Source organism: Mixophyes fleayi, chromosome 5 (assembly GCF_038048845.1).
Source record: "Mixophyes fleayi isolate aMixFle1 chromosome 5, aMixFle1.hap1, whole genome shotgun sequence".
Taxonomy (NCBI): Eukaryota; Metazoa; Chordata; class Amphibia; order Anura; family Limnodynastidae; genus Mixophyes; species Mixophyes fleayi.
In genome coordinates, this window is record NC_134406.1 from 170,385,322 (window position 1) to 170,412,718 (window position 27,397).

The following is a 27,397-nucleotide window of genomic DNA, read 5'->3' on the forward strand; positions in this document are numbered from 1 at the left end:
GAATATACAAACTCCACACAGATAAGGCCATATAAAACACGATCATATTTGTTTTACAAAAGGATGCACTTTTAAGAAATTTGCTTGCATCTTGTGGTGTGAATCTTTACAGTGTCAATGATTTAGCAATTATATTTATGCTTGATAGCACTGTTGCAGATGCCCACATACATCATGCACTAGAATGATAACTGAACGTATTTCTGCGGCTATTTATGTCATTTCATATATCTCTGCTAGTTTCTGCATCTTTCTTGATGATATACTATGAGCCCTGCAAGTAGCACACAGTAATCACTGAGTGCAACCATATAGGACGTATCATGTGAGGTACAGTACAAGCAGGGCCTTAACCGCAGAGGTGGCGCAGTAATAATGAGTGCTATCCGCTTTTCTATTGGACAACCACGGCAGTAATACAGCTACTGTAATCAGTGTGCCACAGAAACAGTGTAAACACTGTCACACTTCCATACTGAGATTTTTTAATGACTAAAATATCAGTAACGAATATTGCGATTGATTGCATTACCGCAAAAAATAATTACTTTGAGTGGCATCACTGTAAGCCGACATCAAAAGGGTTACAATGAAAATTGCATCTCCTACAGAGCATTGTTTTAAGTGACGGATACAACTAATATTTCCAGGGGAAAATCATTGGAAAATCATAAAAACAATCAGGGAAAAATACAGTATTTGTCAGGCCATGAGATGTACAATTACTGTATAAGACTATGTGCTTGTCACACGCCGGTCCCATAGATAAGTGCCGGCGTTGTTACCTCCTTCCTGGAAGCGGTGATGCAGGCTACTACTTCGTGTCAAGGCTCCTATGTAGTTGGTTCTGCGCATGTGCTGCTTGTTGCCCCTATTTGTTACCTCCTACCAGTTCCCATTGGTGCATAGGTTTATGGAGGGCTATTTAAAACCTTCCATGGTCCCTCGGTCCATTGTCTGTTCTTTGAGTTACATATTCTTCCTATGGGATTAGGCACCTGTTGGTTTATCTCTTCCGCTGTGCCTTGCTTTGTTCGTTTGGATCAACCAGCTCTACTCCGCTACTGCTTCCACGCTGGGACTGCCGCTGTAACAAGCAAACTCACCTGTTACCAGTATCGCTATTCACCGATCAGCCGGTTCAACTCCACTACTATTTGCACTCCTAGAAACACAAGCTGTTGTGATGGTCAGATGGCTTTTTGATACATTGACTAACCAACCGTGCTGTTTCAGAAACTGGACTACTTGCGCTGTAACTTCCAAGGCTGCTTCTTCTGACTTTGCCGAAATTAGATTATCGTCCAGATACGGCCACAAAGTCACTCCTCTTTCCCCGAATGCTGCTATGAGAACTATAAGGACCTTGGTGAATGTTCTTGGAGACGTGGAAAGGCCAAATGGGATGCAAGTGAACTGGAAGTGACGTCCTTGAATGCCAAATCTCAGAAACTGCTGGTGACTGGCATATGAAAATATGCATCCTTTAAATCAATTGCCGTCAGAAAATCTCCTGTTTCTACTGCTTTGAGAATTGAATTGATAGATTCCATCCGGAAATGTTTTACTCACACATATCTGTTGAGCGCCCTTAAATCTAGTACCATCCTGAAGGCACCAAACGGTTTCCGGAGGAGGAACAGTCTGGAATAGAACCCGTTTTCCTGACTTTACGGTACTGGTACTGCTTTTGTTTTCAGCCGGCCTCTTAGGCTTTCCTGCAACACTTGCTGTTTTAAGAAGGACAACGTACTTCTTAACTGAACAAATTTGTTTCCTACTCGGTAGATATGGAATTCTATGGCATAGCCCTTGGTGACTATCTCCTGGACCAAGTTGTTTTGTGTGCTCTGAATCCAAACTTTTGCAAAGCGTGATATCCTACCGCCCACTGGAGCTAGTGGAGACTGGATCTGTAGGGGTCTTTGCTGTCCTTGTTTCCTTTTTTGGTCTGAATGGCTGAAACGACTGTCTTGCCATATTATCCTTTGTCTATAATATTGTCTCCCTGGCCTATAGGCACGGGCTTCCTTAAACAAAAACGTCTCATCTTTCTGTCCTGTGGTAACCGACTAGCATTGCCACTTGCAAGCCTCTGCATTAGATTATCCAGTTTTGCACCAAACAAGAAACTTCATATGGAAGCGTTGTCAGACGGCTTTTAGATTGATGATCTGCCGCCCACGGACGTAGCCAGAGCGCCCTTCTTGTTACTACTGCCGTAGTCATGCTCTTGGAAGAGAACACAATCGTATCCAACCCAGCTTCAAACAAGAAATCAATGCTTTTCTGCATAATCTTTAAGGATTTGAGAAGATACAAATCTATTCATCTCATCGTCAATATCCGTATGCAGAGTATTGGCCCACAGCCTTAGGGCTCTAGCTACCGAAGCCATGGCTACCCCAGACTTTAGGGTTATGCCTGAGGAGATGTGTAATTTCCTGAAGGAAGTCTCCATTCTCCTATTCATAGCATATTTTAATGGACCTCCATCACCCCACGGGAGAGTGGTCCTTGAGGATAAGCCAGCTATGGCTGAATCCACCTTAGGCACCGAACACCATTACAGCACATCCTCATCCTGAAAAGGGTACGTGTGATTTAGTCTCCCCATGTTAGGATGACTCTTGTCTAAGGCCTGACCTTCCTTAGCAATCAGGTCTTTAATCACCTTATGCGTATGGGACACCCTAGACTTTACTTTGTGCTCTGAAAACAATCCATCCTGCGGTTTGATTGGCACAGTTGGCTCTTCAATACCTAAAGATTTGTTAATATGCGTAAGTATAACATTCACAGTATCCAAATTAAACATCCTGGGATCCTCTTTCACTTAATCCTCACTATCTGGCTCCGAGTCCCATTTCTGAGAAGAACTGAATGTTTCAGAGGACGGCCTTGGCCTCATTTCCTCCATATCTTCCACTGTAGGGACCCTGGCCCTTGTTGCGCTCTGTTCTGGGGCCTGAAACTCCTGCATCGTTTTAACCATCCATGAAAAGAACTGTCTGAATTGTTCAGGGGGGGCGGGCTCCTCTACAGTTTCCGGGGTGCATGACACACATAATGGATCGGTACAATTCTTCTGCAATCTGCCAACACAAGCTGCACACACACGATTTTTCACTTTGCATTTCCTTTTTCCCTGCACAAGCTCCACAGAGGTACTGTAAACACAGAAAAGGAACCAAGTAACCTATCCTAGTAATAATAGAGACCCCTTACTAAGGGCTTACCTTGGGGTGTCCTTCAGCTTTTTTTGGAGGGACTCCTGGTCCATAGTGCACTATCCAAATGGCTGCTAAATCCTGCAGCATCCAACACCAAGCAAAACACTGAACCTCATATATAATGCGCTGCACCTGCTCTCGACATCATCATAGTGAGTCTTAGCAGATAATTATATCACCTGATTCCTTCTACAGGTGCGCTTGCCCAGGGAACAGGACTACCGGCAGCCCACTGCTCGCGCGTGACCTCTGTGCACAACCGCCGATAGTCTCATAAGAATTTATCAGAGAACTCCCGTCCAACTGCCCGGCTGGAACTGCACACAGCAGTCAGCACAGAGGAAAAGCCAGAAACCTCAGCAGGTAAACCCTCTCGAATAAAAAAACCCCCAAAAAAACAACAAATCACTACACTACCTGTCCTACACACTGCTGAGACAGGAAGAAAAGACACTGAGGAAGAGGTGGAGCTATCTTATATGGGGCCAAGTGGGACAAAATTCTTCCTGTCTACACTAGCTGATTAGGGATTAACCCATTGTAAGGGCAGCCATGGAGTAGGGAAAGGAAAAATAACTTTCTCAGAGGATACTGTTTTGTCTGTGACATACACCACAATACCTCCCAACCATATAAATATGTATATATACACACGCACCTAGGTTCCAGCCTATACTCCTATAGTAAACTTAGGTATATAAATTGTGATTTATGTGGCACAATGTTTACTCCAAAACTATAGCATACATACATCCACTATTACAATATAAACACTGTACATGTATAATGTGTAAATAATGATAGAAAAAGGTATTTAGTACCAGATGGCCAAGGACCAGCTTAAAATGATTTGAAGAGGTGAAAAGGCTAAGCAACAATGTCCTGTTTGAATTTCAGCCTTGGCTGCCTCGATTGTATTTCCCTCTTGGGAACATACCAACTACTGCAGAAAAGCGGGGATATTTCTATATCTTTTCTCTCCCCCAGATTGCTCCTTTCCTCCTTGGCAGTCTGAGAATGCTGACCGAAGGCAGGCTTCTCTCTAGTAAGCCCATCGGTCTGCTTTTTTTTTCTCCTGCCTCCAAGTCATCTCCTACATTTTTACGAGAGGACTAGGTATTTTTTATTTTTTTTTAATATAAATACACAAAAAAAATGTAGTGAGTAGACCTGAATGTATTATAGATGTAACATGTATCAACTTCACTATATTCTCTATACTACACAATATACTTTCCCTTTGCATACAATGCAGCAAGTACAATGTGAGATAGGCAAAGGAAAAGATACTTAGCTTCCTGCTAACACTAGCAGGCAGGAGGGAGTCCGACAGCAGTCAACGTGTGTTTGGTTTGACTGCAAAGGTTCCTCCGTGCTCAGCAATGGATTGGTGCCTCCACAAGAAACCAACATGCTGATGAAGGCAGGTGGATCTTATTAACTCCACCCTGTCTGTCGACCTTGCCTAGATTCCTTTAATTCTTAAATACCCCCTGTTCTGCGAGGCTTCCAGAGTTAAGCCTGCAGGGTTTTACCCAACAGCATATGTAGAGGAGAGAAAAATGTAGTCAGTGAGAACCTCTGTTCTTACTGCGACTTCTAGCCGAAAACTGTGAGTAGTGTGCTTGTTCCAGCACCGCTATTAAAATAAAATAAATTAAACTATCAGCTAAACAAAAGCCCATCTTTGCTAAAAGAGTAGATGCCAAGCAGCACACCAGAGGTCCTTACTCCTCTGGCACTCAAAATACACTGATGTTTGCATGGAGTTGCAGAGGGGATATAGCCTGTCAGCAGGAAGTAAAATAAGTTAACTATTTGAGTGCCTACTCCATGTTCCCTCATACAACTCCATGGTAGCAGTGTCCCCCAGATAGGAAGAAAGAGAAATTATGAATAGAAGTTGTTTTGCTTGTAATTAGCACTTTGTTCCAGTGCTCCCTGTGACATGTATGCAGTAACTACCTGCTTTAACTGGAGACCTGCAGGTTATAAAATGCTAAATAAATCAAAAGACCAACCAAGGGGTGCGATATAAAAATACTTCAACTTTTTTGTAATAAAATACATTTCAAAGCTCAATTATATTTAAGTTTACAGAACATAATAATATAATTTAATGAGTTAACCTTTAAGCCTTCTACCCCATGAAATTATTTAAATGAGAGTAGGATAGAGCATGCTCAAACCCATTACTCTATAGAATGTATCAACTGGAAAAAGTCTAATGATGGATCAGTGTGACAGGGAGCTAACAGAAGGAAAAATACATACAGATATTTTATCCATATTGTAGTAGGGATCATCTCTGCAGCTTTTAAAATAATTCTGCAACACATTTTACAGATTACTAATGGCTTAGTGTTGACTAATTACATCCAATTGCAAAGTGTGCACAGATTACTGTCCAGCATGTACATTTATCCTGTTCACACCCATTCAGGACAGAAAACTTTAAATCTTTTAAAAAATATTTTATGCCAGACTCCAAAGGCAAAATTGTCATTGAGCCAAAAATGTAATGCAAATGTAGACACATTCAGCTAAAACTCACTTTCTCAGCAGTATTAATTGATGAACATGATGTTAAAATGCATTAAAAAAAATAATCAAGAACTCTTAAATATATACTGTACATTTAAAAATATATTATATTTGCACATCTGTTGGTTAAAATTAAAAAAATAAGGACATTTTAGTGTAAACTTAGAAAGTGACTAATATGAATTTTATCACCCTACAACTCACTAGCAGTATTTTGGTTTACCTATGGTTTTCATTAGTCAAGCCATTCATTATTTTTCATTATTCAAGTCTGCACCATTTTCTCTCTGCCTTCTGTCTTTAAAAGTTTATGAAGATATCAGGCCTGTCATTGTAATATAGACAACAGTTTTTTTGAAACAAGCAATTTCAGACTTGGTAAAGAGTCACTGTTGATTTCTTACCTGGCGCTGAATAACATCCAAGTTTTCTCTACCCAAGTTAACAAGGGTCTGTATCTCATGAGAATCACAAACATTCTTTTTTTCTCTGAAAGCATCTCTTATTCTTCTGATCGCATATGTTCTAGCAAGAAAAAGGTATAATGTTAGATATTGGACCTATACTTTTTCATGCAAAGTGAACAGATTACATTATTTAAATAATCAATCCGTACACAACTGAAAATTCAACTTTGGTTGGGCTACCAGAGATTAAACAGAAAAATAAAATATTAGTAACCCTTACATCTGCAGCCATCAGAAGCAGCTGTCCTCACTCCTGCCAGCAATATATGGTTGATTGTCAACATACTGCCTATATGAAAATAGGGTGCCTTGGCAAATGTGAGAAGATGCCACCGTTGTCTGCCAGGGATGGTCATCCACAAGCTGCCAGCAGAAACTAGGACAGCCTCCCCTGACAGTGGCAGATGTTGAAGGATCAACCGGATACAGTGGATTGCCAAACCACTTGTAAGTAATGTTTGCATTTGTGTTTGGTGTATGGAATGCCACAGAAAACAATATTTTCAATTGTATGCATAATTAGCTTTTTATCTATTAAATTATGGCCATTACATGATAAAACGCAATGTGTTTTAATTAACAAGTGACAGACCAACAGACTCAACTCTTGGTAAATGCAACACTAGGTGGCCACCTCAAAATTATTCAAGGGACACAAACTTGAATGTTTTACTAGTATAAAAGTAATGTGTGTGCTACAAGCATGGTATCCCTCCACCTAGCTGACTTTAAGGGAAAAAAAAGTTTTTGTTTCTCTGAGCTAATTTGTTCACCCAGCCTGGTAGAGGCTTGGTGAAGTTTTGTGTCCTTCTTTCTGTTTCTTCAATCTAGTTGTGGTTCGATATCGAAAGCAGTGGCAAAATTCGGCGACAAAGCGCCTTCCCAACACAATCAAACCAAACTATCACTTCCTGAGTTTGCACAACTATACTCAATTCATTATGACCTTTATTTTTGTTTTATTTTCACAATTACTATTATCATCAAATTTCTGTGTATTCATATTTCTCAAACATAGGATAATTTTTTTATTATCCCTATTTTTTAATCACTAAATTTCACTGCTTAATTTTCATTAATATACTCTTATAAAATTAGAAACAAAAGCTTGTTATAACTTCAAAAGTCTATCCAACCTAACTCAGTAAAATTGTTTATAATGACTTATTTCATTAAAGCTCTTTCGTATGCATTCATCCCTTTTACTCTTGCATTATTTTACTTTTTCATTTTTATCTTATTATGATCTCCCCATTTCTTTATATAATTATATCAAATATTTTCTTTTTTTCATTATTCAGTGACTGTCCTCCTTTTAATGCCTTTTATTACTTAAAGCTGCAATACCACCTAGTACAAGTCAGAGCCTTGAGTGCTACAGCATGCAAACTTATTTCCTGGGGATCTGCTGGCAAGTTAATTTTTTCTAAAATTGAATATAAATTGCGGAGGAGACGGGTGGTAGGATGGATTCAGAAGATCACCTTAGGTGTGTATACCAAATCAGATGCAATTCAAAAGTATAGGTTGGCAAAAGTATGTGAACCCTTAGTTTAATGACTTCTAAAAAAAAAAGCTAATTGGCACCAGGAGATAGCTAACCTGGAATCCAATCAATGAGACAAGATTGGAGGTGTTGGTTAGAGTTGCCCTGCCCTATAAAAACCACTCACAAATTTGGAGTTTTCTATTCACAGGAAACTTTGCCTGATGTGAATCATGCTTCAAACAAATGAGTCAAGTTGTTTGGAAGAAACACACACTTCTATCATAGACAGCATTAACTTTCTCAGTAATTTGTGCTACAGTAGCTCTTCTATGGGATTGGACTAGATGGGCTAGCCTTCACTCCCCACACGCATCAATGAGCTTTGATCGCCCATTACCCTGTCGCGGGCTCACCGGTTATCCTCATGTGGACCACTTTTGGCATGTACTAAACACTGCTTAACGGGAACACTCCACAAGACCTGTCATTTTGGAGACCCAGTCGCCTAGTGATCCTTACGCTTGCCCATTTTTCCAGCCTCCAACACATCAATGTTGCCGGTGATCGGTGCAAATTATATAAATATATATTTTTATACATATACATATACATATACATATATATATATATATATATATATATATATATATATAAATAAAATAAAGTAACCATCTTTGGAGTTGGCCTGCTTATTTAGCCAACTCTGAGGACTTTACATCTTATCAGAATAGGGAGTGGTTGGTATTTATGGACTATAATATTGAGCAGTGGGGTACATCTATTCCTTTTTGGGAGACATCACAGGCAGTAATGAGAGCTCACATTATCATTTTTTTTGTTTGTTTGTTTTTACAAAATATGACTGATACCTTTGCGGCATAAGCAAATGATCCTAGTGACCACAAAAGGACAGGTTACACTCCGGCTTGTGCTCTTTTAGGAGCTGCGAGATGAAATCCAGTTTTAACTCAGCGGGATTTCTTAACAATTGAATACGCCCCTAAGAATGTGAAAAGTATATATTCGGAATGGGAGGAGACCAAGGATTAGTTTGAGGAAATTGCAACATTATAAGACAAATAGAGGTTAATACCTCTCTAATGTTACTGCTTATAACCATGCTGCTGTTTTCAGATATCTACAGAATTGGTTGCAAAATCAAGCTGTATATGCGTATACCGCTATTGAATGTCAATTTCTGCCTGACATTGATCTGAAGATGTTTGTACATCTTCCCAATCAGGAGATCTCACAGGATGTTGAGGATGATCCGCTTTTATGAACCACTCGTCAGCTGTGGCATCTCCTCAGACACAAACATTACTTAAATGCACACAAATCTGTCCATCTTTCCCTGGTCCAGAGTTCCAATTTTCAGGAAGACATGGCAACCTTACTCTTCGGGATTTGGCAGGCAGGCAGGGAGAGAGACTTTTATCTCTCACCTCATCAATACCCATGATAGGAGACTCTGGACAGTCCTAAATGTAAGGCTATTACCATCCATTATGGTATGCTAAGGATGTCACAGATTATTCTGCCCTTCAGACTGGCATTTCCCAATAGTTGGCTTATTTTCCCACTCTTTCTGCTAAAATACCATTATGTACACTGGTAAACTCTGTTCCCTTCATTCCGGAATAGGCAATATTGGAAATTTTCCCAGCCACTCAGAGAATAACTAGAGGAGGGGATGCACTTACTGGTTGTCATTAGTGCTGCTACCCGTAAATTTATTTTTCTCCTATGGGTGCAACCCTCTTCTCCCCCATATGGCTTGGGTGGAAACGATGCTAGCTAAAGAAAAGTGGATTGGGCAGTTCTTTTGATATCTGGGAAAGTTATATTAATACTCTAACCCCTTCTGCCAAGGACCAAATCCAGGCATGCATACAACGTACCACATGGTATGTGTTACGCAATGTGGCTGACAATCCCCCCATTCTCAATTAGGTGTGTACTCAGGTGGGCTTTGCTGGGCTGATTGCTTGTGATGGTTTTATGCGGTCCATGGCTCTCACTTCTTTTCGTTTCAATTTTACGCACATAAGTTGCGTAGGATAATTCTTGAGTCTCTCTCTTTGGTACGTCATATGCTGATTTACAATTTTTTTTTGTTGTACATGAGTTATTTCCTGTACTGTGCAATCCCAATGTACTATCTTCTATTATATCTGCTATTTGTCATGTTTGACTTTAATGAACAGATATTTAAAAAATAAAATAAAGTCATTTAGTACTAAAGTCAAGTGGCGCCAAACCCAATATGAAGTCACTAGAGTGGTCTGGCCTGCCAGGATTGTGACTTGCAATCTGTAGTGTTTTTCTGCTAAAGAAGTGGCACACTTTAATATCAGTGGATTTGTGAGGCTAGTTTGCTTATGTTAATTCCACACACACAAAGATCAGTGTTGATAGGTCCATTTGTGTCATGTGACCAGCTGAAAAGTAAAAGAGGAGCGCAGATTTTTTAAACAATAAACTTATTGATACATTTATACAATGTATCTACACACATATGTGGAACTCTATTCTAAGGGTTGTTTAAATAAAGGCTCTCATCACATTGTTGAGCACATATAATATTTATTGATCTTATTTGAAACTTTGATCAGACTGAGTTAAGTTTTATTCTATTCACTAAAATCTTTCTAATAGGAGTTGATTGAAAAGATTTTTTAGCTCTGAATACATTCTCTGATTTATGTATTGACATTTAATCAACACTTGTCTTTAGACCCAAAGATCAATCTTTATTTTATGTAGGACATATTGTATGCAATCATCTGCATAGATTATCCGGATATATGTGATAATATTAATTTTAATAATGGATATATTATGATTTACAGTTGTATGTCCTTTAGGGTGATTTCATTGTATTAACAGCATGGTTGCATTAATAATAACATTGGCAGTTATTCACACTCCTTCCTTTTTTGATGACAGATAAGCCTGTGTGCTAGCAGATGACAACATTAACACTATGTGACGCTTGGTCCGAGTGGTGAGAGGTCAGATGCTGTTCAATTCGAATAAGGGTGCTTAACTTACAAAATTGTGTATACATTTCTCCACTCATCTTTTCACTGTCCACTAATTCCTTTGAAACTGTCACGAATCAGAGTAGAAATACAGCTGAGGAGTCATGGATAGGTGGAGAAAACAAACAATGTTTATTGCTGGTGAACAGTTGATGAGATAATATCTTGCAGAGTTTACCAGATATACAGCTGATGCAGGTAAATAGGAGGTGAGGTAATATTCCAGACAGCATGCACAGGGAAATACACGGATAAGTCCCAGGTACAAATAAGGAACAGGTCAGCAGATAGTATGCTGAGATAGATCCCAATGCAGCATACAATCACAGGAGCAGGGTAGGAGAAAGAATCACAAGGTGGAACCACAGGATATGACATCAGGATGACAACAATAACCAGCAATGACTGCTGGGAGGAACAGGTATATATAAGGGGAATGAGACACACCCAGGTGCATGAGATAATTAGTGAACATACAGGTTAACTCCTTAAGCACAAGAATAATGCACAATAGCAGCACCTCTGGGGAAAAGAGGTACTGCTGGAACACAAAATAGAAATACAAATAATAGAATGACAAAAAGGCAGGAGCTGCCATGCAAAGCAGCATGTAATGCGTACGCTGTAGGCAGATCATGACAGTACCCCCTCCCTTAAGGGCGGATTCCAGACGCCCAATTACCAAAAATGTCTGAATTCATCGGAATCATAGTCCAGAATTGGGGGCCCGGCAGAAAAGTCCTCGTCCATGGGTGGATGGGCAAAGGAGACTATGCCAGCTGTCAGTTCCAGCTCTGTAGACCTTGCTCTCTTCTTCCGCTTTTTCTTTTTGCGAGAATTCCCTGGAACAGCAGTTTGAACCAATTGGGTGGAGCACAAAGAAATCTCTAGGCCAGGTGAGATGGGTGGACCTGCTGACAATACAGAGGCCCCGTAACAAGGCATAGCGGGAGGTGTTGGTGAAAACTTGTTGATCACTGCCTCGACAAATAGTTGTAAGTCAGAAAGAATGGGGTGATCAGACTCAACAAAAGGGTTTGCCCATTCCATAGCCTCTCCTCTAAAATGTGTTAACAAAAACAAAACTTGCCTCTTTGGGTCACTGGCAAGGCTAGGTACTGAGGGGAAATAAGAAGCACAAAACCTCAGTAGAGCACTAAATTGAGAAAGGTGCCCCTCAAAGGTAGATGACAGCTCACACTTGGCACCCTTGGCAACGGATGGTTCGGACTTGGCAGCAGGCTTGACAGGAGACCCGGACTGGGTGGCAGACTTGGGAGCAGGCCCGGACTGGGCGGCAGACTTGGGAGCAGGCCCGGACTGGGCGGCAGACTTGGGAGCAGGCCCGGACTGGGCGGCAGACTTGGGAGCAGGCCCGGACTGGGCAGAAGGCTTGCCAGCAGGCCCGGACTGGGCAGAAGGCTTGCCAGCAGGCCCGGACTGGGCAGAAGGCTTGCCAGGGATAGCGCTTTGAGAAGCCTGAGAGCAGACAGCGCTTTGAGAAGCCTGAGGGCAGACAGCACTTTGAGAAGCCTGAGGGCAGACAGCACTTTGAGAAGCCTGAGGGCAGACAGCACTTTGAGAAGCCTGAGGGCAGACAGCACTTTGAGAAGCCTGAGGGCAGACAGCACTTTGAGAAGCCTGAGGGCAGACAGCACTTTGAGAAGCCTGAGGGCAGACAGCACTTTGAGAAGCCTGAGGGCAGACAGCACTTTGAGAAGCCTGAGGGCAGACAGCACTTTGAGAAGCCTGAGGGCAGACAGCACTTTGAGAAGCCTGAGGGCAGACAGCACTTTGAGAAGCCTGAGGGCAGACAGCACTTTGAGAAGCCTGAGGGCAGACAGCACTTTGAGAAGCCTGAGGGCAGACAGCACTTTGAGAAGCCTGAGGGCAGACAGCACTTTGAGAAGCCTGAGGGCAGACAGCACTTTGAGAAGCCTGAGGGCAGACAGCACTTTGAGAAGCCTGAGGGCAGACAGCACCAAGTGGTAACTCGGGCTGAACCGCATGGACTGGCAACTCGGGCTGAACCGCATGGACTGGCAACTCGGGCTGGACCGCATGGACTGGCAACTCGGGCTGGACCGCATGGACTGGCAACTCGGGCTGGACCGCATGGACTGGCAACTCGGGCTGGACCGCATGGACTGGCAACTCGGGCTGGACCGCATGGACTGGCAACTCGGGCTGGACCGCATGGACTGGCAACTCGGGCTGGACCGCATGGACTGGCAACTCGGGCTGGACCGCATGGACTGGCAACTCGGGCTGGACCGCATGGACTGGCAACTCGGGCTGGACCGCATGGACTGGCAACTCGGGCTGGACCGCATGGACTGGCAACTCGGGCTGGACCGCATGGACTGGCAACTCGGGCTGGACCGCATGGACTGGCAACTCGGGCTGGACCGCATGGACTGGCAACTCGGGCTGGACCGCATGGACTGGCAACTCGGGCTGGACCGCATGGACTGGCAACTCGGGCTGGACCGCATGGACTGGCAACTCGGGCTGGACCGCATGGACTGGCAACTCGGGCTGGACCGCATGGACTGGCAACTCGGGCTGGAGGGACAGAACCCCCTCTGGAGCAGACTGGAAGGGCAGCGCCCCCTCTGGAGCAGACTGGAAGGGCAGCGCCCCCTCTGGAGCAGACTGGAAGGGCAGCGCCCCCTCTGGAGCAGACTGGAAGGGCAGCGCCCCCTCTGGAGCAGACTGGAAGGGCAGCGCCCCCTCTGGAGCAGACTGGAAGGGCAGCGCCCCCTCTGGAGCAGACTGGAAGGGCAGCGCCCCCTCTGGAGCAGACTGGAAGGGCAGCGCCCCCTCTGGAGCAGACTGGAGCTCAGGAACAGAGACAGCGGCTGAAGACTCAAAACTGGACACAGTGGCAGGAGACTCGGAACCGGACACAGTGGCAGGAGACTCGGAACCGGACACAGTGGCAGGAGACTCGGAACCGGACACAGTGGCAGGAGACTCGGAACCGGACACAGTGGCAGGAGACTCGGAACCGGACACAGTGGCAGGAGACTCGGAACCGGACACAGTGGCAGGAGACTCGGAACCGGACACAGTGGCAGGAGACTCGGAACCGGACACAGTGGCAGGAGACTCGGAACCGGACACAGTGGCAGGAGACTCGGAACCGGACACAGTGGCAGGAGACTCGGAACCGGACACAGTGGCAGGAGACTCGGAACCGGACACAGTGGCAGGAGACTCGGAACCGGACACAGTGGCAGGAGACTCGGAACCGGACACAGTGGCAGGAGACTCGGAACCGGACACAGTGGCAGGAGACTCGGAACCGGACACAGTGGCAGGAGACTCGGAACCGGACACAGTGGCAGCAGGCTCCAAGCTGGAGGCAGATGATGTGACCTCGGCACAGGAGACAGAGGCTGGCACCTCGGCACAGGAGACAGAGGCTGGCACCTCGGCACAGGAGACAGAGGCTGGCACCTCGGCACAGGAGACAGAGGCTGGCACCTCGGCACAGGAGACAGAGGCTGGCACCTCGGCACAGGAGACAGAGGCTGGCACCTCGGCACAGGAGACAGAGGCTGGCACCTCGGCACAGGAGACAGAGGCTGGCACCTCGGCACAGGAGACAGAGGCTGGCACCTCGGCACAGGAGACAGAGGCTGGCACCTCGGCACAGGAGACAGAGGCTGGCACCTCGGCACAGGAGACAGAGGCTGGCACCTCGGCACAGGAGACAGAGGCTGGCACCTCGGCACAGGAGACAGAGGCTGGCACCTCGGCACAGGAGACAGAGGGAATGGGTGCCTCAGGACAGGCGGCTGGAGCTGGCAGATTGGGTCTCTTCGCAGAGAACAGGAATGCTGGAGCATAAACAGATTTGGAGTGCCGAGAGGAAACAACAGGAGATGGTTCAGTAAGCTGACGTGGTCTACGGACAGGACAGTCCTGCAAGAAATGTGCATTGCTGGCACAGTAGAGACACAGTTTGTTGGTTACTCTGCGCTGTCGCTCCACTTCGGTCAGATGGGGGCGTGGCCCACTTGTGAACCAGGCATTAGTTAAACTGCAGTTGTTAGTTAAATGCAAATTTGACATGGTATTATTGCAAGGTGGTGGCGGCACAGATTCAGCAGCAGACAGAGTTGGCTGGGTCAAATCAGCAGCATTAGATTTCAGTGAAACCGTCTCTGATAGTCTCCTGAGTGGGTCCAAAAGCAAAGCGGAAAATCCGGCCAGCTGGGAGCGCAACAATATAATATCCATTTGTAAGGTTTGTAGCAGGGGTAATTCCATGATTGGTAAAACAGACATGTTGCAAAAGACAAATGAAAGCTTGATTGCAGCAAAAAAAAGTCCCAGAATAAAACAAAACTTTCACCTGACTCCAAAGCTGTTTTTTGGGCTGGTTATACTGTCACGAATCAGAGTAGAAATACAGCTGAGGAGTCATGGATAGGTGGAGAAAACAAACAATGTTTATTGCTGGTGAACAGTTGATGAGATAATATCTTGCAGAGTTTACCAGATATACAGCTGATGCAGGTAAATAGGAGGTGAGGTAATATTCCAGACAGCATGCACAGGGAAATACACGGATAAGTCCCAGGTACAAATAAGGAACAGGTCAGCAGATAGTATGCTGAGATAGATCCCAATGCAGCATACAATCACAGGAGCAGGGTAGGAGAAAGAATCACAAGGTGGAACCACAGGATATGACATCAGGATGACAACAATAACCAGCAATGACTGCTGGGAGGAACAGGTATATATAAGGGGAATGAGACACACCCAGGTGCATGAGATAATTAGTGAACATACAGGTTAACTCCTTAAGCACAAGAATAATGCACAATAGCAGCACCTCTGGGGAAAAGAGGTACTGCTGGAACACAAAATAGAAATACAAATAATAGAATGACAAAAAGGCAGGAGCTGCCATGCAAAGCAGCATGTAATGCGTACGCTGTAGGCAGATCATGACAGAAACACAGAGACTGTTTTAAAGTAGGGATGTGCACCGGCCACTTTTGGTGTTTTGGATTCGGATTTGCTTGAGGTTTTGGGTTCGGATTTGTTTTGCAAAACACTTGACGAAAGGTTTTGGTTCGGATTTAAGGTTTTGGATTCGGATTTATTTTGAAAAAAACATAAAAAGTGTTAAAATCAAGTTTTTTGGTTTATTTTCACTCCTACGCTATTATTAACCTCAATAACATTCAATAACAATCATTTCCACTAATTCCCAGTCTATTCTGAACACCTCACAATATTGTTTTTAGTCCAAAACGTTTCACCGAGGTAGCTTTCTGGACTGCATAGTGCAGTGGTCCCGGTACCCAATTTGGTACCGGGGCCACAATACCTCCTCCAACTTTCAAGTGTAGTGTTTATAATTTATAAAAACTACAGTAGTTATAGCACGTCAATAACTCTTGTTTTAGACGACCATGGTATAGAGCATTCATCATTGAGATCCCATCAAGTATGTGAAAGACAGACAGGGTCGAAGTGTTATTTGTTGACTTTGTTAACCAAAAAATTGTCGCTGTTGCAAATATTCGTGCAATGAAGAGTGACTTTTTCTATTAAAGGCTCAAGCTTTCAAGTGTAGTGTTTATAACTTATAAACACTACAGTAGTTCAAGCACGTCAATACCTCTTGTTTTAGACGACCATGGTACAGAGCATTCATCATTGAGATCCCATCAAGTATGTGAAAGACAGACAGGGTCAAAGTGTTATTTGTTGACTTTGTTAACCAAAAAACTGTCCCTGTTGCAAATATTGGTGCAATGAAGAGTGACTTTTTCTATTAAAGGCTCAAGCTTTCAAGTGTAGTGTTTTTTTAACTTATAAACACTACAGTAGTTCAAGCACGTCAATAGCTCTTGTTTTAGACGACCATGGTACAGAGCATTCATCATTGAGATCCCATCAAGTATGTGAAAGACAGACAGGGTTGAAGTGTTATTTGTTGACTTTGTTAACCAAAAAATTGTCCCTGTTGCAAATATTGGTGCAATGAAGAGTAACTTTTTCTATTAAAGGCTCAAGCTTTCAAGTGTAGTGTTTCTAACTTATAAACACCACAGTAGTTCAAGCACGTCAATACCTCTTGTTTTAGACGACCATGGTACAGAGCATTCATCATTGAGATCCCATCAAGTATGTGAAAGACAGACAGGGTCGAAGTGTTATTTGTTGACTTTGTTAACTAAAAACTGTCCCTGTTGCAAATATTGGTGCAATGAAGAGTGACTTTTTCTATTAAAGGCTCAAGCTTTCAAGTGTAGTGTTTATAACTTATAAACACTACAGTAGTTCAAGCACGTCAATACCTCTTGTTTTTGATTATGACAGGGCATTTTACTTTTAGTTTGGTTTAATTTGTTGAATTTGTTACTTGATTGAGGAATTGATAATTCATTTTTATGAACATCATTTTTTCAACGTTCTGAGGAAGCAATCTCCTGACCAGCAGGTCTTTGCACCGCTGCAGAAATGTGTCCGCCGGAGACAGAGACCAAACATACGCTTTAAACCGAGGATCGAGAACGGTGGCCAGAATGTATTCCTCTGCCTTTAAAATAGTGACCACCCGCGGATCCTGGCAAAGCGTACGAAGGGCTTCATCCACAAGAGCTACATGCTTGGTGGAATCGCAATGGTTTACCAGCTCCTCCCTCACTTTCTCCAGCTGCTTCTGCAACAGCCTGATCAGGGGAATCACCTGACTCAAGCTGGAAGTGTCGGAACTGACTTCTCGTGTGGCAAGTTCAAATGGCTGGAGAACCTTGCACAACACGGAAATCAGTCTCCACTGCGCTTGACTCAGGCGCATCCCCACTCCTTTGCCTATGTCGTAGGTGGCGTTGTAGGCCTGAATGGCCTTTTGCTGCTCCTCCATCCTCTGCAGCATATAGAGGGTGATGTTCCAGCACGTCACAACCTCTTGTTTGAGGTGATGGCAGGGCAGGTTCATGCTTTTTTGATGTGCCTCGAGCCTGTGGTAGGCACTGGCAGAATGCCGAAAGTGTCCAGCAATTTTGCGGGCCACCGCAAGCATCTCCTGCACACCCCTGTCACTCTTGAGGTAATGCTGCACCACCAAATTAACGGTGTGGGCAAAACATGGGACGTGCTGGAAATTGCCCATATGCAATGCCCGCACAATGTTACTGGCGTTGTCTGACACCACAAATCCCCAGGAGAGTCTAAGTGGGGTAAGCCACTGGGAGATAATTTCCCTCATTTTCTCTAATAGGTTGTCAGCGTTGTGCCTCTTATTAAAGCCTGTAATACACAATGTTGCCTGCCTTGGCAGGAGCAGACGTTGTGTAGATGCTGCTACTGATGCTGCTGCTGCGGAAGGGGTTGCATCTACCCAGTGGGCTGTCACAGTCATATAGTCCTTCGTTTGCCCAGAACCACTTGTCCACATGTCCGTGGTTAAGCGGACAGTGGGTACAACCGCATTTTTAAGAGCACTGAGGACACTTGCTCGTACTTCTCTGTACATCTTTGGTATCGCCTGCCTAGTGAAATGGAATCTCGACGGGATTTGGTACCGGGGACACAATACCTCCATCAACCCTCTAAATCCCACTCCACTGATGGCGGACACCGGGCGCACGTCTAACACCAACATAGCATTTACAGCCGCAGTTATGCGCTTTGCAATAGGGTGACTACTATCGTATTTTGTGGTCATGGCAAATGACTGTTGGACGGTCAATTGTTTTTTGAAAGACGTAGCGGTCTTACCACTTCCCCTCTGGGAAGATGACGGCTAACAGCAGCAACAGCAGCAGTGGCAGTAGTAGGCGTACCGCTGCAGGATTCCTCGGATGAATCCCGTATAGAAGAGGACTCAGTTTGGCTGGTGACATGGCCTGCAGTTCTAAATCTGATGGAGATCGTGGAGGAAGTTGACGAGGAGGGTGTTGGTGGTGTGTGTCCAACAGGACCAAGGGATTTAGGTGTCCCTGTACTGATGACGGTCCTAGGCCCAGTTCCTGAACTAACCACTGAACTATGAAGGTTATTCAGGTGACGTATAAGGGAGGATGTCCCTAGGTGGGCAAGATCCTTACCCCTGCTTATTTGAGCTTTACATAAGCTACATATGGCCATACATTGGTTGTCCGGATTTGGATAAAAATAACTCCAGACCGCAGAGGTGCATTTTTTGGTCTTCTGACCAGGCATGACGATGGGCTTTCTCATCCCATGGACATCAGCTGTTTCCCCCCTGGTGCCTCATTTACAATAACCACATCACCATCCTCATCATCAAGTTCCTCCACAGCGCCAAATACATCAATAGCCTCCTCCCGGTGTACAACATTGACACCTTGATTATCCAAATCTGGATCTACACTGTGGGTTATCCTTCCAACATATGCAGAGGGTGTGCTGCAAATGCTGGATGGAGTCACCTCTTCCCGTACAGTGATGGGAAGGTCAGGCTTCACAACCACCAACACCCTTGGACTCGCCTTGGGGATTTGTGATGTCATCTGTTTAGAAGGCAGATTTCTTTGCTGTTTTGTTGTTGCTGACAGCATAACTCTCTTAATTTTTTTGTAGGGGGGGGAGGAGAAGGGCTTAGATCCTTGGGTGAAGCTGGACCACTAATCATGAACACGGGCCAGGGCCTAAGCCGTTCCTTGCCACTACGTGTCGTAAATGGCATATTGCCAACTTTACGTTTCTCCTCAGATGATTTGAAGTTTCTTTTTTTGCTACTTTTTGAGAACTTGGGCTTTTTGGATTTTACATGCCCTTTACTAGTAGATTGGGCATCGGGCTTGCCAAATGACGTTGATGGCATTTCATCGTCTATGTCATGACTAGTGGCAGCAGCTTCAGCATTAGGAGAAAGTGGGTCTTGATCTTTCCCTACTTTATCCTCCAAATTTTTGTTTTCCATTATATGTAGCACAAGAGAGCGTTCCCCTAAGCCACACACACTCGGCAAAGCCTTTAAAAATTATATGCGGCACAGGAGAGTACCACTGGACTTATACTGCTGAATCAGTGAACTTTGTAATATAGCAGTACCACTGGACTTATACTGCTGAATCAGTGAACTTTGTAATATAGCAGTACCACTGGACTTATACTGCTGAATCAGTGAACTTTGTAATATTGCAGTACCACTGGACTTATACTGCTGAATCTGTGAACTTTGTAATATAGCAGTACCACTGGAATTATACTGCAGAATCAGTGAACTTTGTAATATTGCAGTACCAATGGACTTATACTGCAGGATTGTTTTTGGCTATTTTTTTAAAAAAAATTTTTTAACTTGGGAATAATGGGGAAATTACAATGCCCTTAGAAGGACAGAGCACAGGACACAGCACCACTGGACTGAACAGGACACAGCACAGGACCCAGCAGCACCACTGAACTCAGAAGGACAGAGCACAGGACACAGCACCACTGGTCTGAGCAGAACACAGCACAGCACAGCACAGCACGAGATATAGCAGGACAGAGGACCCCCTAACACAACCTCCCTCTACCCTGATCAATGCCCGAGTGAAGATGGCGGCGACTAGCGGGGAATTTACAGGATCCGAGTATCGCGAGATCCGACAGTGGGATTATGACTCAGAGCCTCGGTTTCAGTTTTGCAATTGGCGGGAATACCCGGATCTGTCTCGGATCCGGCTCGGATCGGCAACGTTCGGGTGGGCTCCGATTTCAGATATCCAAGCCCGTTCATCTCTATTTTAAAGTTGTACACACATCCAGCTACTGGATGAAATATTTGCACCTGAATGCACTATTCTGCGCTGCAGGAATGGTAAAGGGATGGAATGAAAAATGCACAACTTGATTTAGAGTTGTGAGCGAGGTGGCCTATTCTAACTCTAAAGTGCAGTGTGAATATAGAGCTGAAAAGTATGTGTGTGCAGTGTGCCAGAGCATGCAGTTTTTGCCCTGCACCACTTGCAGTGCAACATGGTTAGCTTGACTGAAAAATCAGCACCCAACTCTGAATCGTCTCCACACTCTGCATTAAAGGTTTTTAGAAAAATATCAAGTTTGTGTTCCCATACTTTGATATTATCTACCGGTATTTATATTTTTGTAATTAACTCTAATGTTTTCAAAAATAGAAGTGATAAAAAAAGCAATATATTACGGGGGTTTGCCCATAATTAGACAAGCTAATTCTTTAGGCATGGCTGGCAAAATTGCAGAGCAGGAGAGGTAACTGAGGTCACTAGGACAAGTTACTATTTTTTCTGAAAACATAGTATTTTTACAGAAGTACATAATATTAATATAAAAAAAAAAACCACAAAGTTAATCTTTCCAGCAATCATACAAACAAGATAAAAAAACAGAAAAAATGACTGACACTGAGGGACAAATAATAATAAAAAGTTCTACAAATTTACTTAGTCAAATGATCTTCAATCCAATGTGTTGATATTTCATAGAAAAAAGAAATATGTTTCATTTACTTGTAAAAAGGGGATTAAAGACAGATGTGCCCATTAGATGGTGCTAAACAGCTTCCAGGATGTCTTCTATGGGATCATTGACATTTTCCAGACACAGCTCATGCATAATACATATTCAGTCCCAGAGAGCGTGCTGGCTGTGGTGTGCCACCCTGCTGCCATGCACCAGCAGATGGTGTGTGCTTTTAATTAGGGCCTGTTCACCTAGAATGTGACATGTTGGGGGGAATTGTTAATAGAATTTATTAAATATGGAAGCTCACTCATTAAACAGCTGGTACCCTAGAATGATTTTTATTGTTCTTGGGAAGAGAAAAATACTTAGCTTTCAAGGTAGAAAGGATTGGTGACGTTACAAAGGGTATCTTGTTGTCCTTATATTGAATGAAACTTAATTTGGTGAGTAAAGAAAATAATTGTTGTTATTAAGAATCATTGTCATCTTGGCTACATCATGCATTCATGTCCACATAAATGATGTCTGATAGACATGGGATCTCTTGCCCTGAAATCCCATTATAAAGAAAACTGAAAACAAAATTATTGCTGCTTTTCTGTGATAATGTCACGCATACTGATGTGTGCAAAAACAATTGTTTACTTCTACAGAGTTTGTGAGGGGCACGGCTAAACAATTTAATTAAGAGGAGTAAGCTAATTGCAATATAGAGAAACAGAAGTTCTTTCCCTTTAAACATAATTTAGTATATATTTTCAGAGTGGTACTTTAAATTGCTTTAGAAATCCTTATTCGGAAATCCCCAAGTGCCAAGCATTTTGGATAAATCCATCCCATACTGATAACATTAAAATAAAATAACCTGTATGTTTTGAAGTTCTGTAAATTAAAGGCCAGAGATTTTGCATGTTTTTCTGTCTTGCTATTGAAGGCTTTCTTCTTTATAATTGGAATATGCAATGAACAATAACATTGCTGAGATTGGCCTTTTGACATTTACCATACAATTCCAGTTAAAGTGCATTGAGAGTTGGTTTCCTGACTATTTATTACATGGTAGGCATATTATTTTGTTTTTAAAAATTAATAAAAATGAGTATGAATAAATTGTACTTTTATGGATTCTTAGGGGTATATTTACTAAACGGCGGGTTTGAAAACGTGGAGACGTTGCCTATAGCAACCAGAGTGTAGCTTTTATTTATTTAGTGCATTCTACAAAATTTATCCTAGAATCTGATTGGTTGCTATAGGCAACATCTCCACTGTTTCAAACCTGCCGTTTAGTAAATCTAGCCCTTAGTCACAATCACAAACTACTGCACCATACTGGTTAAAGATCGGTCTCTGTATTGTCCATTATGTTCAGAAGTTATGTGGAATAAATGTTATGTAAACAGGAACTCAGTCTTAAAATGGTACTATGTGACCAACTGTACTAAAATCTTAGACTTGAAACAATTTTAAATATAATTTATAATGTATTCTGGTCACTGAGAGTACAACTTTTATACTGACCATCAAAATATCTATAGTTTAGAAGCGCAAAAACTGTTGGTTATACAATGGTTCTCAGAGAATACATCACAATGTTTGGACACTTTGCAATATGAAATAAAACCAGTTCTATATAGTCTAGTGGCGTATACATATACTTATACTGAGGCCTGATGGAGCATGCCACAAATATAGAGCAAAGCATCCCTTCTTCTTGGACAACTGATTGAAATACCCCAACATAATAAACAGATTCTCTTCAGACTGTCAATTTTGATAATGGTCATTAAAAAAAATATTTTAAGACATAGTCACAAAGCCTTCCCCTGTTTCTGAAGTAAGCAAACTCATTCTATTATATTGAAACGTTACTTATTTTGAAAATACCATTATGTGATCTCTTTTCCATAAACCCATTAAAAAAGAAAATAAAAAAAAAAAACAAAGAAAAAAAATTATTGTTGCTACTATATGATATTTTGTTATATCCATAGACATGATAATGAAGTGTGTTCTTCCTACAGTTAAGATGATGACCTCAACAAAATAATTTATTGAGGATGGGTAATTCCTAAGTGTCTTAGTATATTTTAGACACAGGGTTCCAAATTTCATTAAATAGGAAAAAAATATAAAGGTGAATGTATATATTGAATAAAGGCTCATACACATGGTCGAAGAATAATAATGCATATTAAAAGAATAGACGAAGCTTTGTTCTTTGGCCTCGCTTTAGCAGAGTGTTTAAAATGTGTTCTCAAAACCTCTTGCAGTATTGTGTACTACTGTTGAGTGCTTCCATACAACTTCATTATATTGTACAAAGCGATAACATTTCTGAATTTTGAAGCTTGGCACTACATACCGGGGTTCTCCACCTCGGCACAACATACCGGGGTTCTCCACCTCGGCACTACATACCGGGGTTCTCCACCTCGGCACTACATACCGGGGTTCTCCACCTCGGCACTACATACCGGGGTTCTCCACCTCGGCACAAGAGAGAGCCATAACTATGAATTTTAGTGCCTGGGGCAAGAAGGAAAATAGACACACCATAGCCCTCAACTGTAATTCAATTAACCTAAAATATTAATTATCCTGCAGCTTTGTGCCCTGGGAGGTTGCCCTTCGGACAGAGCCCTAGTTACGGCTTTATATAAACAACAAGTAAACAACCAGGTAGTTTAGTTAAATAGAAGTTAAAGTGTACCTGTCCCCTGGGCATTGTTAAGGAAGAGATTTTGTGGACTGAACTACATTCAGCCTATCAAGGCACTAGAACTAGAAGCAGAAAGTGCCTCATGCCATAGTCATGTCATCAGCTCATAGTGAATGCAATAGTACACTTTTAATTACACCTTCATTGACAAACATTAAGTGAGGTAGGCGTAAACGAACCACTGGTTTTCTCTATGGGTGTTTTGACACTGGAGGCAGATACCCAAAGCTAATTTGCACTCAAAGATGTATCAATAAATGTGCTTAAATTTCAACAAAGGGTGCTTTTAGTTTTTATGTACACTATGCAAAGATTCCGTATGATAGAAGGATAAATCTGTACATGTGTACATGTAGAGGAACAAACATCTTAAATGTACACCACAAGTTATGCCCATATATGTGTTTACTAAACTCAGTTTGTGTGTGTGTGTGTGTGTATATATATATATATATATATATATATATATATATATATATCTATATTTGAAATCACTTTAAGTTACAATAAATAAAGCTTAACTAAATATGGGCCATTTCTGGAACTGGGACAGTGTTTAATAACCACAATAAAATTATGTTAGAGATTACATGCAAAAGAAAAACAAAGAATTAAATTCGATCAGCCATCTACACTGGGAAAACAATATAGCTCAAATATTACTGGAAATGGTTGAAGTGGTAAGGTTTGTGACATAATAATCAGGAGAAAGTAACAGTGATCCTCCTGAATCATCAACATCAAATGGATGAATCAGTGAAACAACAAACTAATGGGTTTACAGATCAGAGGGGAAACACAGAAGCAGTGGAAGGGCAAGGGGCAAGGCACACAGAGCAGTAATGAACCCTCTAGAGCAGCAGGAGGTCTATTATTCAAGTGTCTGCTCTGATTTGTTAAGTATGTCAGGAGTGCTGAGGAGGATGACAGAATGTATCCTTTAACAAGGCACAGCAACTTAGTTTCATTAGACTGATTAGAATTGTCAGTATGCAACAAAACATTTACACTACTATGCATATAAGCATGTTTAAGAAATCAAGACTATACAATGTATTGAAAATTTTCAAAACAAAATTCACAACTGTTTTCATAATAAAACGTCTGCTTTATGCATTGAGCTTTAGCAGGCAATGTAATTTATGGTTTATAGAAGAACATTTTGTATTTTATGTAATAGATGGCCTGTGGTACTTCATAGTCACTATCTATATGGCCTGTTCAAAAGGTTATATACAGTAGTACATCTGAATAGTCTGGCAATGTATTCCCATTCTGGAGAATTTATTTTTTCAATGGTCCAATAAGAATGTGCAGTAGTAGCCATGTAAAATCTCATGCTATTAGTGTGACAATCATATTTTTCAGCGTGATATCGTGCTCTCACTAACAATCCCGAACCCAAAGCTAGAATATTTAGTTGCTTCCAACGCAAGGTATATTCAGCTTTAAAGTAGCTGAAAGTGTTCAACAGATGTGGAATGCATGTACAACTACAAATGCATGTGAGAAAGTGGTTTACTTTTTGAAATCATTCTATCAGTTGTTTTATTAATGATGGTGGAAAATGCACTAATCCAGAATCTCGTTACAGGATTTCTTCTCTAGCTATGGTGAACAAATACTGAACTTGGTCTACCAGCAATTTTAGACATGGACTAAGCATGGGATACCCCTGAATAACTCAGGAGACATATCTGTGTGTAAACACTCATTTCAATATATAATGCATCCTTCATGCAAGTTAAGCATACCCCTTTGAAATGAGTCTTCATTTGTGTCCAGATATCTTGAAGTTTGTTTTTTGCGATATGTAAATGGAGCACGTACATGAGCCGGGTATAGGTTTCTAAGTTGTTGATAATGATTATCTTTGCTCCAGAAGCTTCTATGCATTAGATTAAAGATTGTATGTATCTTACATTGTGCATGACCCAAAATACAGCCATGGAACCGTAAGTGTGCACATATGCTAACAGGCATTTATTATGCCCAAACTTAAATCACACCCAATGTGCTAAAAATTTGCTAATGGAATGATATGAATATTGCAAAGTACAAATTGTAGTATATGTAAATAAATTGAGGTCATAACAGAAAAAAACAATATACATTAGCAAAATGATGTACATCAGTAGCACAGAGTATCTTTTGTTGCAGTGAACAGTGCCCCACAGGTAAAAATTAAGTGATTAATCTATGCTATGCGTTGATAGATCTGATTCATTTGGCTATGAAGTACCAACATATACTGTACGACGTAGTTATGCCTCAGTGACTGCACTTTTTCTCCCCTCTGCTGCCACATCTTACTGCATCTGAATATTTGAAGTCCAGACCGATCAGCTTATTTCTTGTAATGTGGTTAATATAGCTACATAATTTTAATTTGCTGTTGTTTAGGATTTTTTGTTCTACTAATATCAAGAATAATTAGGTTTTGTTGCATGGAGGATAAAAGGCAGGTGTTTAATGCTACGTTTGTTTATCCCCATACTACAAAGCGACCAACCAGAGGTTTGCAGAATCCTTAATCTTTATCTAGCTCTCTGTGAAGCATTAAACAAGTGCTTTAAACAAGAGCAAGTAGTGCACAATGGACACCATATGCCTAGGGGCTCAAGAAAGTAACAAAGAGAAGGAAAAAAAAAAGAATCTAGATATAGGAGCTTAAACAACAATTATTAGGAAGAAAAAGAAACTCTACACACAGAAAAAAGAACAAGAAATATACAACAGGCCATCACTTCTTTACAATCTCTACAACCATTTTGTCCCCTACATATCCCAATTTAAAAGGAATACATACATTGACAAATGATAATACACCTACTGAACACCTCCTATACTTAGTTCCAACTACCCCTCTGCCCTATAATGTAGATGCTGGAGAGACAAGACATGGAGCCTCATCATCAGGAAGGTCACAAAACAAATACAAGTGCACCTTTATCCATGGCTGCACCTACCTTATCTATCACACAACCACCACAAATACTTGGTACACCACTCAGACAGTGTCAACAGATTTCTCCACTTTGGTACCAGAATCCTTCTCTGTTCACATTCCCACCTTTGGTAATATTGGGTGTAAATACCCCAGAGGCTCTCTCATCTGCTTAAAATACCAGTTTATTACCTGCATGGGGATTACCTAATAAAGTCTAAGATGTTCAAAAATCCCCCTTAACTGAACTTCCCCAATCAAGAGATATTCAGCCTTAAATATCTTATACACTATGTTACATTATCTCTCTCCTATGGGGGACTCTCCCTCAGCCATACCCCCAGATTCGGAAACAGACAAGGTGGTGGAGTAGGCATTCTACTCTCTCCAAGCTGCACCTTCCAAGTCATATCCTCTGAACCCTCCATCTCATTCTCTTCCTTTGAAGTCCATACTATCTGTCTATTTTATCCTCTCCACCTTCATGATGCTGTCATTTTTTGCCCACCAGTTCCAGTTTCCC

General features: G+C 42.1%; 1 protein-coding gene across 1 annotated transcript in view; it reads right to left on the reverse strand.

Moving 5' to 3' along the window:
• Positions 1-27,397, reverse strand: part of LYRM4 (LYR motif containing 4) — a 98,611-nt gene that overhangs the window by 65,543 nt on the left and 5,671 nt on the right. Inside the window, exon 3 of the mRNA XM_075213018.1 lies at positions 6,182-6,302. Coding sequence (XP_075069119.1) covers positions 6,182-6,302 — 121 coding nt within the window. The remainder of the gene's footprint in view (positions 1-6,181; positions 6,303-27,397) is intronic.